The following is a 13792-nucleotide window of genomic DNA, read 5'->3' as shown; positions in this document are numbered from 1 at the left end:
GCCCGGCTCACCGAGCGGGGCAGGTCGCACTGCCCCGTGTCCATCTGCTCCCGCCGGGCCGCGGCGTCGGGCAGGAACCCCCCGAAGACGAAGCAGATCAGCGTCAGGTTGAGTTGCATCCCGCTTCCTCTCGGTCTCCTCTCTCTCCTTCCCAGATGAGCCTTTTTGGATTTCTAGGATCTTTTTTTTTTCCTCCCCCCTCCTCCTGCTCTTCCCCCTTTTTTTTTTTTTTTTAGCCTTTTTTTTTTTTTTATTCAAACAAACTTTGCCAGTCCCATCTGCATCTGACAAGTGCAGGGGGAAGGACTGGCTGCCCCCTCCCTCCCATGCTCTCCCCCCTCCCGCCCTTTCCCACCCCCACCCCCTCTGGCTCCGGGCTTGTCAGAGGCGCTGGATGCTTTGGGGAGGACGGTTCTCATCGCCAGCCTCCGCCATGCTTTGGTGTTGCAGACCGGAGACGCTCCTTCCCGCCCCGCCGCTTCGGGAGGAGGTTGGGAGGAGAGGGGCGGGGGGGGAGAAGAGGGGGGAAGCGGGGGGAGAGCAGCCAGAAAGTAAAAAAAGTTTAAACCCAAGATTTTTTTGGACTGTTTTTTTTTTCTTTAATTCGGCGGTCCAGAAGGGGGTCCCGCGGCGCCTTGCGGAAGGCGGGCGGTGCTCGGCAGGGCGGCGGCGGCCCCCGCACCTCGGCCCCGCTCCGCGCTCCCCGCTCCGGAGGCCGGACCCGCGCGCCGGCGGAAAGTTCCGCGCAGCCGCCCCGGCCCGCCCGCGCCTCCCGCCGCCAGCGGCCGCCGCCAGGGGGCGATGGCGCCCCAGCGGCGGCTGCGGCTGAGGGGCGGCGGCGCTTCCCCGGCGCCCGCCCGGCCCGCGGCACCTGCGCGGCGCGTCCCGCGCGATAAACGCCCGCAGCGCGAAACCGAGAAGTTCCGACATCCCCAAACTCGGTCAGTTGACAGAGTCAGTCCGACGGGGTTTGTCACGGGCAGGAACCGAGGGCAGCCGGCTCCCCGGGGGATGCCGTGGGGCGCCCCTGCTCAGCCCTCACCGGCTGCGCTGATCCCCGCGGTCAGGACATGTCCGGCTTTCCCCGGCCCCTCCGAGCCCGGCGGGGAGGGCAGGACAAGGACGTGGCCCCTGCATGGCGCGGGCAGCACCGTTCCGCGTACCTCAGCTGTACCTCACCGGGCCCCCCGCCTCCTGAGCTTCACAGGAGGATGGAAGGAAGGAAGCTTGTGTAGTTTTCAAACATGCATCATTAGCGATCCAGCTTCCATTTGGACCGAAAAGCCTCAGCAACACCACCTGAGGTGATTCTTGGTGACGGGAGCACTTCCAGGATCCCTGGGCGTCTGGAGCCCTCTGTGGAGGTCGTTGCAGAAGGCGTTTGAGTTCAGCAGCTCCAGCAGAGTACAGGCTGACAGTGCCTGTCACCGTCACATGCCAGAGCTCCTGCCTCTCCAGATCCATTCGGGGCAGGGATGGGAGTCAGGGTGCCGGACATAGCCCATTGTCCCTGCAGGGCACTGCCCAGCCCCAGGCATCTCCATCCTGCTGTGTGCAGCAGAGCCGATCTGTATCCTGACTTGCCCATCACCTCCCCGACTGTAAACCCTGTCCAAAACTCAGAAGTTCCTCACTGTATTGGCAATGATCAAAACTAGCAAAATTTACATGATGAAATGCTGTCATTACTATTATGATGCATGGAGCCAGCAGAGTTTTGCCCAGGACAGTGACAGACTCAGGACCACCTGGATGTAAATGTGGCTTCCTGAGAGCCCCGTGGAGGCTGTGAGGGATGCCGGTTGCTGTGGTGACTGATGGACCAAAGCAGCCACACGGGCTGCTGAAAGGCATTTTGGAACCACTGTGTGTGCATGCCCTGCACGCTGCTCCTGGCAGGACAGCATCCTCGTCACCACAGTGTTGGAACCAGCAGCAGCTCCTTTCTAAGTAATGCTACTCATCCTCTTCTCTCACCCCCCAGATCTTCCAGACAGGTAAAAATCAGGCGGAGTAAGGGACTGGTTTTTCCTCATTGTGTTTCTAGTTCTTTAATATGTCAAATAAATATTCCATTTTCTGGTTCCACCCTGAGACATACGGTCCAGATAAGGGAAAAGTAGAGAACATAGAGGCAGAAGGATTTTTAGCACACAGGGTGTCCCATCACTGCAGTACAGGATGGTCCAGTGAGACAACCAAGTCATGGCTGGATGCTGGAGTCACCTGTGGCTCCTTGCTGTTGGGATATGGAGTGGCAGCAGCTGTGTGTGTTGCTTTGTAGGCAGTGATTGTTCTTGTGCCCTCCCCACCAACTCACTTCCTTGGCATTGCTGGTGTGATGGCACAATCCCACAAGGGCAAGGAGGGCAGAGCCTGGCTTCATGTGCCCACAGCATCTTTCTCTCTGCAGCAGCCCCACCTTTCTCGCAAGTATGCCTCAGCACACAGTCCCAGCCTGCCCACCCCAAATGTGCAGGGTGCTGCCTGGTCACGGTAGATAGCTGTACCCAGACCTGAAATTAAGGTCCAGAGCAAGAAAGTTGTGCAGTCCATGTCACAGCAGATGTCACACAACAAGGGGTAAGTCACAGCACAGGATCCTGTTACTTTTCCCTGAGCTGCCACAAACAATTTCAAAGCTACAGGCTTGATGCTGTCATGACACTGTAGCACGGAGCTGCATTTGCTCCACCTGGATCAAACTCTCCTTGCATTCAGCAAGTGCCATGCCCAAAGTGGCATGGCTGCACTTGCCTAGCTTAAGTGGCTTTGACTTGATCTACCCAAATCTCTTCCAAAGCTGTGAAAGAACAGAGGGGCCTCGTCAGGAGGCTGGTGGGGACATCAGGAGTGACATGACCCAGAATCTCACGCCCTGGAGGAGACGCCTGGGAGGTCTGTGAGGATGTGAGGCCCTGCTCGATGCTGGGTGCTGTGCTGTGAGGAAGGTGATTGCCCTCATCGATAGCATACATATCAAAGCACCCAGGGCAAGAATAAACAAACATCTTTGGCACTGTGCTCGTCTTCCATGAGCCAAAAGGCAGGTGTGTGTCTGTGTGTGTGTGTGTGTGGATAGCAAGTTTTCCAGCCGTTTCCCTGAACTCAGCCCTGATGTTGCAAGAACTGTCTAGCTGTGAAAACACGGCCTCGCCTTGATTTATGCCGCTTGTGGGTAAGATGACTAAGAAGAAGGGGGAGAAAAAAAAAAAAAAGAACGGAACAGGAACAGAAATCCCAGTGGGAGCACGATGAGGGTGTGTACGGATTTGGTGGGACGGTCAGGTTGGGGAAACTGCAGCCAGAGCTTCAGGCAGTAGGAAGAGGAGACCACAAAACCACATGATATGTGTCATGATGTTCCACCTAAGATACAAAAGCATGCCACAAGTTTTATGAAGGCAACTCTTTGGTAACAGTAAAGAAATTGATTCTTTTGTGAAATTGTAACTTTTTTTTCTCCTTCAGATGAGTTCCATATGTCCTCATGATTTTTTTACTTTTAAACACAGCAGTTTAGAACAAATCTTAAGTAACATTTAGCCTGCGTGTAAAGTAAATATTTACAAAAACATTAAATAATGTTGCTGATCTTTGGAAAATGTGTATTGCTCCCTACCTGCTACTGTTTTGTGCCTATCTGGACTAACAGAGAAGCTTTGTAATAAAGCCCAAGGCTGTAAAAGCAGTATAACAGTGTGATTAGAAGTAATCAGGTGGAAAATACTACTATAAAAACTCGAAGAGAAAGGAGGGCTAAGCTGCAAATGGAAGGTTACGTTAGTTTGGTTTTAACAAATTTTAAGAAAATTAATGGGAGAATTGGCTTTTAATCTTACAAAAGCTGTATTATTTTTGCGGAAGCATAATAAATAGTTATAGCTGTTATTTATGTCATGTATCATTTTCAAAGGACCTTACTAAATAAATATTAATCATTTCACCAACCACTTAAAGGCAACCACTTTAGGGGTGCGGTGAGGCAACAACTTACCAAGTGAGTTGTGCTTAAACAGGAAGTGAAGACAGCCAGATTCAATAAGGAGTCCGTGTGGGTATAAAAAATATTTGTGGGGGCTTTAACAATATGTTTAATGAGGTAAAACAAAACTCCATGGAATAGAGGGTAGATTTCTTTGTAAATGAGAAGCATGCATTGAAACTTGTAATTACAGTGAGTTTCCAACAGGTAAAAAAGATTATTAGATCTGAGAGAAAACAGCTTATGGGGGATCAGTATTTGCATGCAGGGAAGTGTAACATTTTTTTTAAAGAATGTGCTCCTCTCTGCTCACCTTCCTCACAGGAAAAACACCATATTGTTGGCCTGTGATGTAGCAGCATTTCCCTGTCTCCACCTTGGTGTACTTTGATTTGAACCCGGTGAATTTCAGTCTCTGCATTTCTTATAACCTTCCTGCAGTAAGGAGCTCTGCTGGCCAATGACTCTTCCTAAACCTCTCCTGTGTCAAAACTGGAAGAGTAAGAACCCAGCTTTTCCTTTTTCCACGAATGAAGCTGAAGGTGTCTTCTGCTCCTGCAGAGATGGTAGGTGACATTCAATCTTCTTGTATGCTACAGATCACAGAACAATTTAGGTTGGAAGGAATTTCCTGAGGTTTCTGGTCCAACCACTCTGAGCAGGGTTCATTTCAATGTTCGATCATGCTGCTGAAGTTCAATTAAAGATGCTAATTAGATTTCATTAGTGTTACACACAGGTGGCATTCTCTGTAGTGGTCCTGGACTCAAAAAAGTATTAAGCCTAAAGCAGTTGCACCGCTAGCTGTCATGCCATGACTTGTTATTTGCTGTGACACCTGTGCTGTGATATATCTGGCAAATAGATTTTCCTGCAGAAGATTGATTTTGATGTTGTAGTCACATAAAACATCGTTGCTCAGCCATGCAATTCATGATTTGAAACATGCAGTTGTCAGATGAACAAGCCTCTGCTACTTAAGGCTGTCATGCTGAAACTGCTGAATTACCACAACTGTTTCAACGTTTCACATCTTTTTTCTCATGTGTGTTGCAAGCAATACAATGTAGTCACTGTAGCTGATCTTGTATTTTCTTGCCTGTTTGTCCTTCTGTGACCAATTCAGTGTCTTTTGTCTCAGTGTAGCAAAAACAACCAGTCTAGTTCTTGAAGAAAATCCCTTCTCAGTCCTGACATCCTCCCTTCTAAGAACGAGGTATGAATTTTGCAGACCAACCAGCATTAATAGCTTGTATTACATTTTGCAAAGTCTCACCTTGTGCTGTGGCCTCTGCAATGACAGACCACATCCTGCCTGAGACTAGGCGTGTAAATAGCTGAAGAAAACCTTTCCCAGTGTCAGACTCTGGAATGCATTTTCCCTCTGTATAAAGTTTAGTCTGCGCTTGTGTATGTCTATATTATTACCTATGCACACCTCTAAGAAGGTGTATGTAGCTATGTTGTGTGTGTTTATATATATTAGTGCATTCATATATACATATATATATGTGTGTGTGTGTGTGTGTATACACACACACGCACACACATATAAGATGATGGGATAGGTAAGTGCTATTAATGCTCCCTTCTATGCTTTTCAATCCTTTTCCCTATCCTCTCAAAAATATTCTGAATTTTAGCCTATGGAAGCAGAAGCCTCTCCTTCTCTGATGTCCTACCACAAGTATGGTGGAGCCTGTGTTTTCAAGATCTTCTGTCTGCACCTGAAGGAGAACACTACTGTTCCTTTCCTAAAGCATATTAAATCAGAGAGATTGTGATAAAAAGATCTGAAAGCAGCTCATCCACCGGAACAGAAGTAATCTCCCTGCTGTATAGAAAAGGCCGTAGCTGTTTCCATAGCACTACAGATTATCTCCTTGAGGCCTAACAAGCAAAGAGATTTCTTCCTGTTCAGCATAGTTCAGTATGCAGTTCCAAAAGCTCCACTTAATTTCATAAACAGTTGAAGCCTCTTTCATGTTTGGAGGATGATTGTGAGTTCAGCTGCTCAAGAGTCCTCTAAATGCTCCCCTCTTTATTGTTATTCACTCTATTTTCTTTTCCTGCTTTCTATATTGCCATTGCTATATACAACCTGGGTATCATATTATGTTCATTGGCATTTATTAATGAGAAGCCTCTGAGGGTTTTTTTAATGGGATGAGTCTTTATTATAAGGCAGCTAAACTGGCCCTCCAAGACAGCACTTCTGAAAGAGAGTCTCTGCATCTTTGGCCTAACCTGGAGCAGAATATTCCAAGGAAATCCAATAATGTCGTGTGTATGTCTGATGTAGCTCATTTGCCAACAGCATTCCTATTTCAGTGGCTTGGAACACATAATAGACATGCAAAACGTGCCAATATTCCGGCAATTTGGTGTAAAAAGTGCTGCTTTTTTTCTTTTGGAGCTGGTAGAATATGGCTCACATTTTTTGCGTGTGTGTGGGCCTGCTCCTTATTAAACTCGTGGTCCTTTTTTCCAGTAACCACTTCAGTGCTGTGAATCAACATAACCAGTTCAGAAAAACACCATCTGTTGATGGGATAACCAAAAGTCTAGTTAGCTGGAAGTTTATAGATCACAAAGTCTCACTGAGTCCATTTTTATGTTAATAAATTCCACCATGGAATATTTTCTGATGTCACATGGTAAAAGTGCCCCAAATAGCAGCTGAAGCATTTTCCATTATTTATCGCAATGTTTTGTGAGCTTAACAATAGAAATTGGCCAGGATCTAAACTTCCCTCATCTCAGAATGCCATATGAGTGTCTGTTTGGTTTCATGAATCTTAGACAAGTAGGTTTAGAAGGGATCTAATCTAGCCTGGCCAGAGCTGGGTCAGGTGGACCTCCACTATCCCAACCAGATGTTCATCTCACTTAGGAGTGGAGGCTGGGGGTAGCCCTCTGTAATAGCTATTCACCTCATTTCATCCATCCTGTGCCATCCATTCTTTTGGTTCAGGTCACCTGCTTTCCTGCTTTTTAGTAGCAGTCCAGCACAAAGATAGTGCTCCTCCAGACCAGTGTGCAAATTCTTGGTGAAACCTTCCAAGTCACCCTGAGTCCATTAAAAAGAGTAAATAACAAATTTTCTACAAAGTTATAAAATTACTTCTAAGTAGGTCTAAGGAGGAGGACTCTGCCTTAGTGCTAGTGGTGCTGAGAGACCCTGAGGCTCAAAGTTCATGCCAGCACTGCAGCAATGTTTTTGCAGGGTCATCATGGGGATTCTCATCATGGGAATGGTCTTCTCTCTGAATTTCAACACGTGGATTTCAGCCTGTGATGGTGTTTCCTGATAAATGGGCTGCCGGGGATGCTACAGCCATTATGTGCTACCTGCTCATGGCCTTCTAGGGCACCTGCTGCAGGAGAAATCTGGCTGCCTCCTTTTATGAGAAATCTGGTTGTAGTTATTAGAAGGGAATCCTAACCATCTCTACGCTGTATCCCTTGTCCTTTTCCCCGGGGGGAAAATGACAGGAAGCTTTTTCAATACCTGTAATTTTCTTGTAACACTACCAGTTCTCTGTCCAAATCATGATTTTGTCCTGTTTTTGGAAACTGTCAGGTGAGGAGCAGTGCCCTATGTATGTTGTACAGCCACATACCTAGTGTGGAGTCCTACTCATTTCTTTCTGTTGCCTGGAAACAACTTCTGCTGGTTTGAGTAGAACATGTAAATGCACTTAATCGTGTGGAAGAAGCTTTGACATTTCAGATCATAGTAATCTTCCCATTTCCTTCCTCATGTGCAAGTCAAAGTGGCTTATACATTTGAGATCCAGCTGTGCATGCTTGGATCTGTGATACTCAGCCCGCACTTTGAAGCTACTCCTGCCCTGAAATCACACTGTGTATATCCATTCCAAGCTGTAGGGAAGAATTAATCAAATAAAACCTGATGCTCTGCTGTGCTAAAGTACCTCGCAACTTACCTATCTCCTCTTGCATATCTTCTGATTATTGCAGAACTATAAAGCTCTTCTATTGTTTATTTGAAACAAATTTTAAATACTCCCAGTAATCCTTTTGGATTTGAGAAAAAAAGAAACATTTCACACTATGGCAAGTCCCTGAAATGCCTATAGGGGCTTCTCTGCTGAGCTGTCCTAGGGATATCAAGTTTGCTGAGATCTGGAAGGCTATGGCCAGGTAATCTTTTATTTATTTGGTAGGATCCCATTATCAGTTTATCACAGAAGTTACTGTTTTCAGGGCTTTTTTCAGTGCACTCTTTTCCAAACAGTTTGAGCAGACAAAGAGAAAAAAATGTCTGTTTTGGAAGTGTGTCTTTAGTGCATGTTGATCAGTCCCAGTCTGTGTCTAACCACTTTTAGTCTGCTTGCATGAGGAGATAAGGACTAGTCTCTCCTCTTGTTAGCACTGGTCATGTGGAAAGCACCAAAAAAGCAGGAGGAAAAGTGTCAAATAAATGTCATAATTTGGCAACAAGAATGGGCTCTCCCCCCTTGTTAGAAGCTATCTTTGTTTTCATGTGGAAGTAGATCTTGCAGGCACTGTGCTTTCTGAGCACACCTTCTTGTTGCATCTCTCTCTGTACATGCCTAGCCCTGTGATGATAACTAGTTCCTAAACATGAAACAAAAGAATGAATTATGTCTATATTTCTGTCAAGAGCGGAGAAATCTAGTGACAATAAACCCAGAAGTTTGTAGGGTGAAGTAAAAAGAGAGACTTTATTTTGAGAAGCAAAAAGTTACGACTATTTAAATCTCATTGAGATGATATTCATTGGGATCATCAGTCACACTTTTTGTTGTTGTTGCTAACTTATACATGCACATAGAAACTGCCTTTCATGGGTGAAAAATGTCTTGCTTATTCACAAGCCCTGTAGAAATAAACATCATTTTACATATATCTGTACTGCTGGCAGCAAGGATTTTATTTGTCATGCTATGTGCCAAGCTTTCATTAGTCAAAGTGTGAAAAATCCCATTTGCTGTGTTTTGGAGAGTTCCCATTGGAAGCATTTAGAGAGCAATTCACTGATCTTTCAATCCCTGGAAAGGAGAAGGGATCCCCCTGGGCGCTGGCCAAAAACTTGGGACTCAGGAGTTCTGCTTTAGTCCTCAACTTTGTAACCCATCCTCTTTTTGACTCTGAGCAAATTGCTTCATCTGTCCACATCTTGAATCCCTAGTGACAAGGATCAGGCTTTCAAGTCATAAATTTGTTCAGTAGCATAAACTTAATATCTCAGATGCTAATATGGTGGTAACCACATGGTCAGACTCTTCAAGCTAAGTTTGATAAATGGAGGCAAGTCTGGGTCTGAACATAAGTTTTGGAGAAGCTCCAGAGTCCGAACAGCGCAACTCTTTGATTTCACTCTACACTGTCACAAAAAACCAAGCACACTTTTCTGCACACTTGGATCTCTGCCACTGCTGAAGTCCAGGTCCTGCTCTCTGAATCCCAAGCCTACCTCATTTGGGGGCTGATACAGGGATGTAAGATCCCTGCAGTGTTCCCTCCGAATGAGGTCACTGTGAAGATAATAAAGTCATGGAATAAGTAGAGCTGCTAAGGAAATGGCTTTAGCTTGATGGATTGAACTTTGTGAAGCTATGCATATATCTGCAAATCTGCAAAGTGAAGAGTCTGAGGTCCTGTGTAGGTTCACAGGTTGTGGTAATTGAGAGTGGGGCTGCAGCTGTGTAGGTCAGGTGACCAGTATTGAAGGTAATGAGCCATGGAGTGCCCAGGTGTACTGACCAATCCCAAATGGGTACAGAGGGCACACAGGTGCAATGCAGGTATGATAAGGGTATAAAAGGTTGTGCTGAAGAACAAGAATGGGTAGATGCTTGAAGCTTTCTGATGTGATATGATGTTACTCTGTATGGGTGAATTGTCTGCACAGCCCCTATTCCTCTATGTAAAATAGGAAGCACCTAGAAGCAAACATGAGTAAGATCAAACTCTGTTTATTCAGATGAAAAGTATTTGCTTTCTTTTTTTTTTTTTTTTTTTTTTTTTTAAGAATGGTGCTGCCAAGTTCTGGACAGAATTTACAGAACAAATCTCTTGGCATTGTAATTCATTGCAAAGGAGACCTGAGTTTATCAACTGAATTATAGCTGATGGAGCCTTATATCAATTCTTTAAGTGTCCTTTTGGCTTCTTTTTATGTTCCTTCTCTGCCCTCATCAAGATGCTCAATGAAAGACTTAAATCTATTTTCACCTTATTTAGAGGCACCGACGATAAAACAAATTAAATATTGTTCTTTCTGAGTAGTAAATTTATAGCAGGCAATAACAAATCCATGAGAATTTATATGGCCTTTTGCCAAAGAAACCAAGGATTTGAATCCATACACTGAAAAATATATGCATATCTATTCTAGTGTTTAAAGAGCTGTGAGAAGTCCTTTTCTTAAGTGAAATGAGAGAAAAGTCTCCCAAATCACCTATGACCCTCCTTTTAAAGCCTGAGTGTTGTCACAAGTTTAAAACTCTATTAAGACTTGCTCATACTTTTAGCTCCGTGGCATATTTTAAGAGGATGGAGATATGAGAAGAATGAAGGCATTGTAGGATCAAACAGCTGAGCTTCCATTATCCATGCGTGGGACAATGTGACTCAAGGCTCAGTGTCTGTGTCTGCCCATGGAGATAAGGACTAGAAGCCTGACCAGATCTTCCCCTGAAGGAGCCACAGAAGATGGCAAGATACTCCCTTTGAACTGGAACAGCACCAGCATTCCTAAAACAGAGCTGTTCCTGGTCTCCTGCAGCCTCTGTTCTTTATCTGTTGGTAGCTGTCTCCTTGCTGCTGTTCTCTCAGCCAGCTACCCACACAAGGCACTGCGCTCTCCTCCCAGGAAGCCCTGTGTTCACTGGCTAAACACTCTGTTGGAGATTTTTGCTCTTTCTATTCCCCTCTGTTGCTTCTCTTGTGATTCGTTCATGTTGGAGAATAAATGAGGTCTCAGTATCAAACCCCACCAAAGTTTCTTCCTCTGGTCTTGGATTTGAACTCTGTGTTCTGAGAAGCTTCTCAAGAATGACAGACCATCACAGTGTCTTGCTTGCTTGGACAGCTCAGGTCTTCATGGCTCAGTAGTTAGGGGAACCCACTGAATCTCTAGATGGGCATTTCCCAGGCTGCCTGCTAGGGCACAGTTGGGGATCATGTGCCTGCAGAGCTTGCTTTAATATTGCTGGCAAATCCCACCATGTCTTCACTAGTCCTCGTTTGGCTACGCATGTGGAAGTCTTCAGACATGTCTGCAGTCAGATGCTTGCCGTGTTTTCAATCAACACAATTCAGTTTTAAATTATAGCTCTAAGAGCTTTTCAGGCTGTGCCGACAAGCCTGGTCCTTAAAAAAAAAAACAAAAAAAACAAAAAACAAACAACAAACAACCAAGCTGCAAACCAGTGTGCTTTGAGGAGAAGAACGGAGGGAAAGTGACATCCATTCCGGGAAGGAAGAAGCAAGAATAACAAAATCTGGCACCCTGGTCTGTGTTTGCTCTAATGATGCATCTCCATGTGCTTCGTGTCCTTCGGTAACACTGCCCTTTCCGTGCCACGTCGTGGATCGTCAGATGAGGAAGCTTGGCCCAAAATAAACGCCAGGCTGCTTTTCATCTCAGGGATTTGTTTGTGCCAAGTGAACAAAGTAACTTCTTTGTGGCTGTTTGCATTTGTCGTTCCAAGTTGTCTGAGCACTGGGTTATAAATACACACCACCGATTGATAGCCTCAATATGTCCAGTCGGACGAGCTTTGCGTGCTGGCAAGGAAAGGATTTGGCTTGCCTTAATTATTTTTGTTTTAATACTTTTTAAAAATGTTTGATATAAATCAAAGATACTGTAAATATAACCCAGAGGAGCGGGTTCCTTCCTTACCCGTATTTTAGACTGGGTTTCTGTCCAGCAATTTTAGGTAAATTTTGTTTCTCGTGTATTCTTTACAGTCATGTTTGTAAAAGGGTGATGTCAAGCTACGTGTGTAATTTAATGTTATTGACATTTTTAGTGCAGAAATAAAATGAAGTCAGAATTTTATCAATTTACCTCCTCTTAGAGGAGATGTGAGGTATGAGAGGAACGTGAAAGGCTGAGTTGTCCTGAGCTCTGCCTTAGGAGTGCTCATGGTAAGCCAAGACCTGCTGTCCTGGGCCTGTGACAACAAAGCCTGTTAATCACCGGTGACTCTGAGCAGCCTGAGCTAAACCCTGAGTCTGGGGGACTCTCAGCCAAATCCTGACTTCTTCATCAAGGAATGTTCAGCCTTCTAGACTTGCTTTATTTCTGCACCCACCCCCAACCCCTACCACTGAAAAACAATGCCGGTGAAAAATGCCTCTTTGGGAATTTAATTTGTATGGAAAACATTTTCTTTTTGTATCCAAATATTACGGTCTGTGTAGGGTTTTCCATTCGCTTTCAGCAAAGACACTTTTTCACTGTTTTTCTCATCCAAAATTCTTATTAAGAAACTGGATGCTTTTACCAAAAATGGGCATCTTTTCCTTCTCCTTTACCCCCTTCTCTGTTCACTACATCCCCTGAAAGCAAGCTAAATTAAAGAAAGCACATTTCTTTTTTAAAAATTCCCATGGAATTGATTTTGTTGTGGTTAATGTCTGCTTTGTCTGTCTTCTGTCTGGAAGAAAATTCCTTGAAACATTATCAGACAGCGCATCTCTACAGCCCAAATGAGGTTCTAAACATCTCATTTGTTCACTTATATGATACTCCAGTAACCATAATTGCGGTCGTTGGCTTATTTGCAATTGGTATATCGAAACAGTTGTGCAGAGTCGTTTGAAAACTGGATCCCTTTCCAAAGGTCTCAGCCTCAGACACATTTCAGGAAGAATGTGCTTACTGCATGCAGTGAGATTCCGTGTGTTGTTAGGTATACATACCCATGTATTTTTTTATTATTGTATCCATATCTATTTATAGAATACGTGCATGTGGTTGGAAGTGAAAAAACACAGTATCTTGTGCCTGATTTTAGTTTTGCTTTGAACCAAACTGTTCCAGGGTGACCTGGAAACAATGTCCACACAGAGCAGGAGACAGACCCAAGGCAATGTTACGTGGTGATGACTCAGTTTCGTTTTCAGGTTCTGGTGCAAAAGGAGAATATGGGACCATGTCCATGCGTGGCAGCGTAGGAAGGTACCTGCTGGATCTGTGTGGACTGGACTGGCCAACATCAGTCCGTTCCAGACAATCTAATAGTGAGTGAGCCTTCACAGAGTGAGGTTCACACTCAAAAAGCATGAAAGAAAATAGACCTGTGGGTCTATGTCCCTTCGTAAATCCAGTTTGCAGAAGTGGGCTTCTTACTTGCACTTATTCCTGTGTGTGTAAGTTAAGGGGTGGGTGATATAAATTGAAGGCTAATTTTTTCTTTGAAGCCATTTACACCCACCCACAAGCAACAGGAAACAGACTTCAACTTTAATTAGTACCAACACATTCAAAATTCACCGTATATTTGCCTTCAAGTGCAGCAAAGCAGCTTCAAAGCTAAAAGCTTCTTCACTTTCTAAGTAATAATGAGGTATTAATGAGGCAATTAGGGGCTTGTAAACATGGTGTCAAAGAGATATGAACTAATCACCAGCAACAGGAAAAAGACAGATCCCTCTGACTTCAGTGCTCTGCTCTCTCCCTAGGCCCCTGAGGCATTCTGTGCTTGTAAACTAATCCACAAAAATGTTCTAGATTAATTCAAAACACTATCCTCTTTTTAATTCCCTGACTGTCTTCAGGCTTGTGTCTGAATAGATGCTCTG

General features: G+C 44.8%; 1 protein-coding gene across 1 annotated transcript in view; it reads right to left on the bottom strand.

Annotated features, from left to right (window-relative positions):
- Positions 1 to 302, bottom strand: part of TRABD2B (TraB domain containing 2B) — a 267560-nt gene extending 267258 nt beyond the window's left edge. The window contains exon 1 of the mRNA XM_038145149.1: positions 12 to 302. Coding sequence (XP_038001077.1) covers positions 12 to 119 — 108 coding nt within the window. The 5' untranslated portion in view covers positions 120 to 302. The remainder of the gene's footprint in view (positions 1 to 11) is intronic.
- Positions 303 to 13792: the final 13490 nt, after the last annotated feature.

The sequence above is a fragment of the Motacilla alba genome, chromosome 8, assembly GCF_015832195.1.
Source record: "Motacilla alba alba isolate MOTALB_02 chromosome 8, Motacilla_alba_V1.0_pri, whole genome shotgun sequence".
In the NCBI taxonomy this organism is placed as follows: Eukaryota; Metazoa; Chordata; class Aves; order Passeriformes; family Motacillidae; genus Motacilla; species Motacilla alba.
The sequence above is the reverse complement of the archived record's forward strand: the minus strand, read 5'-3'. Positions and strand labels throughout refer to the sequence as shown.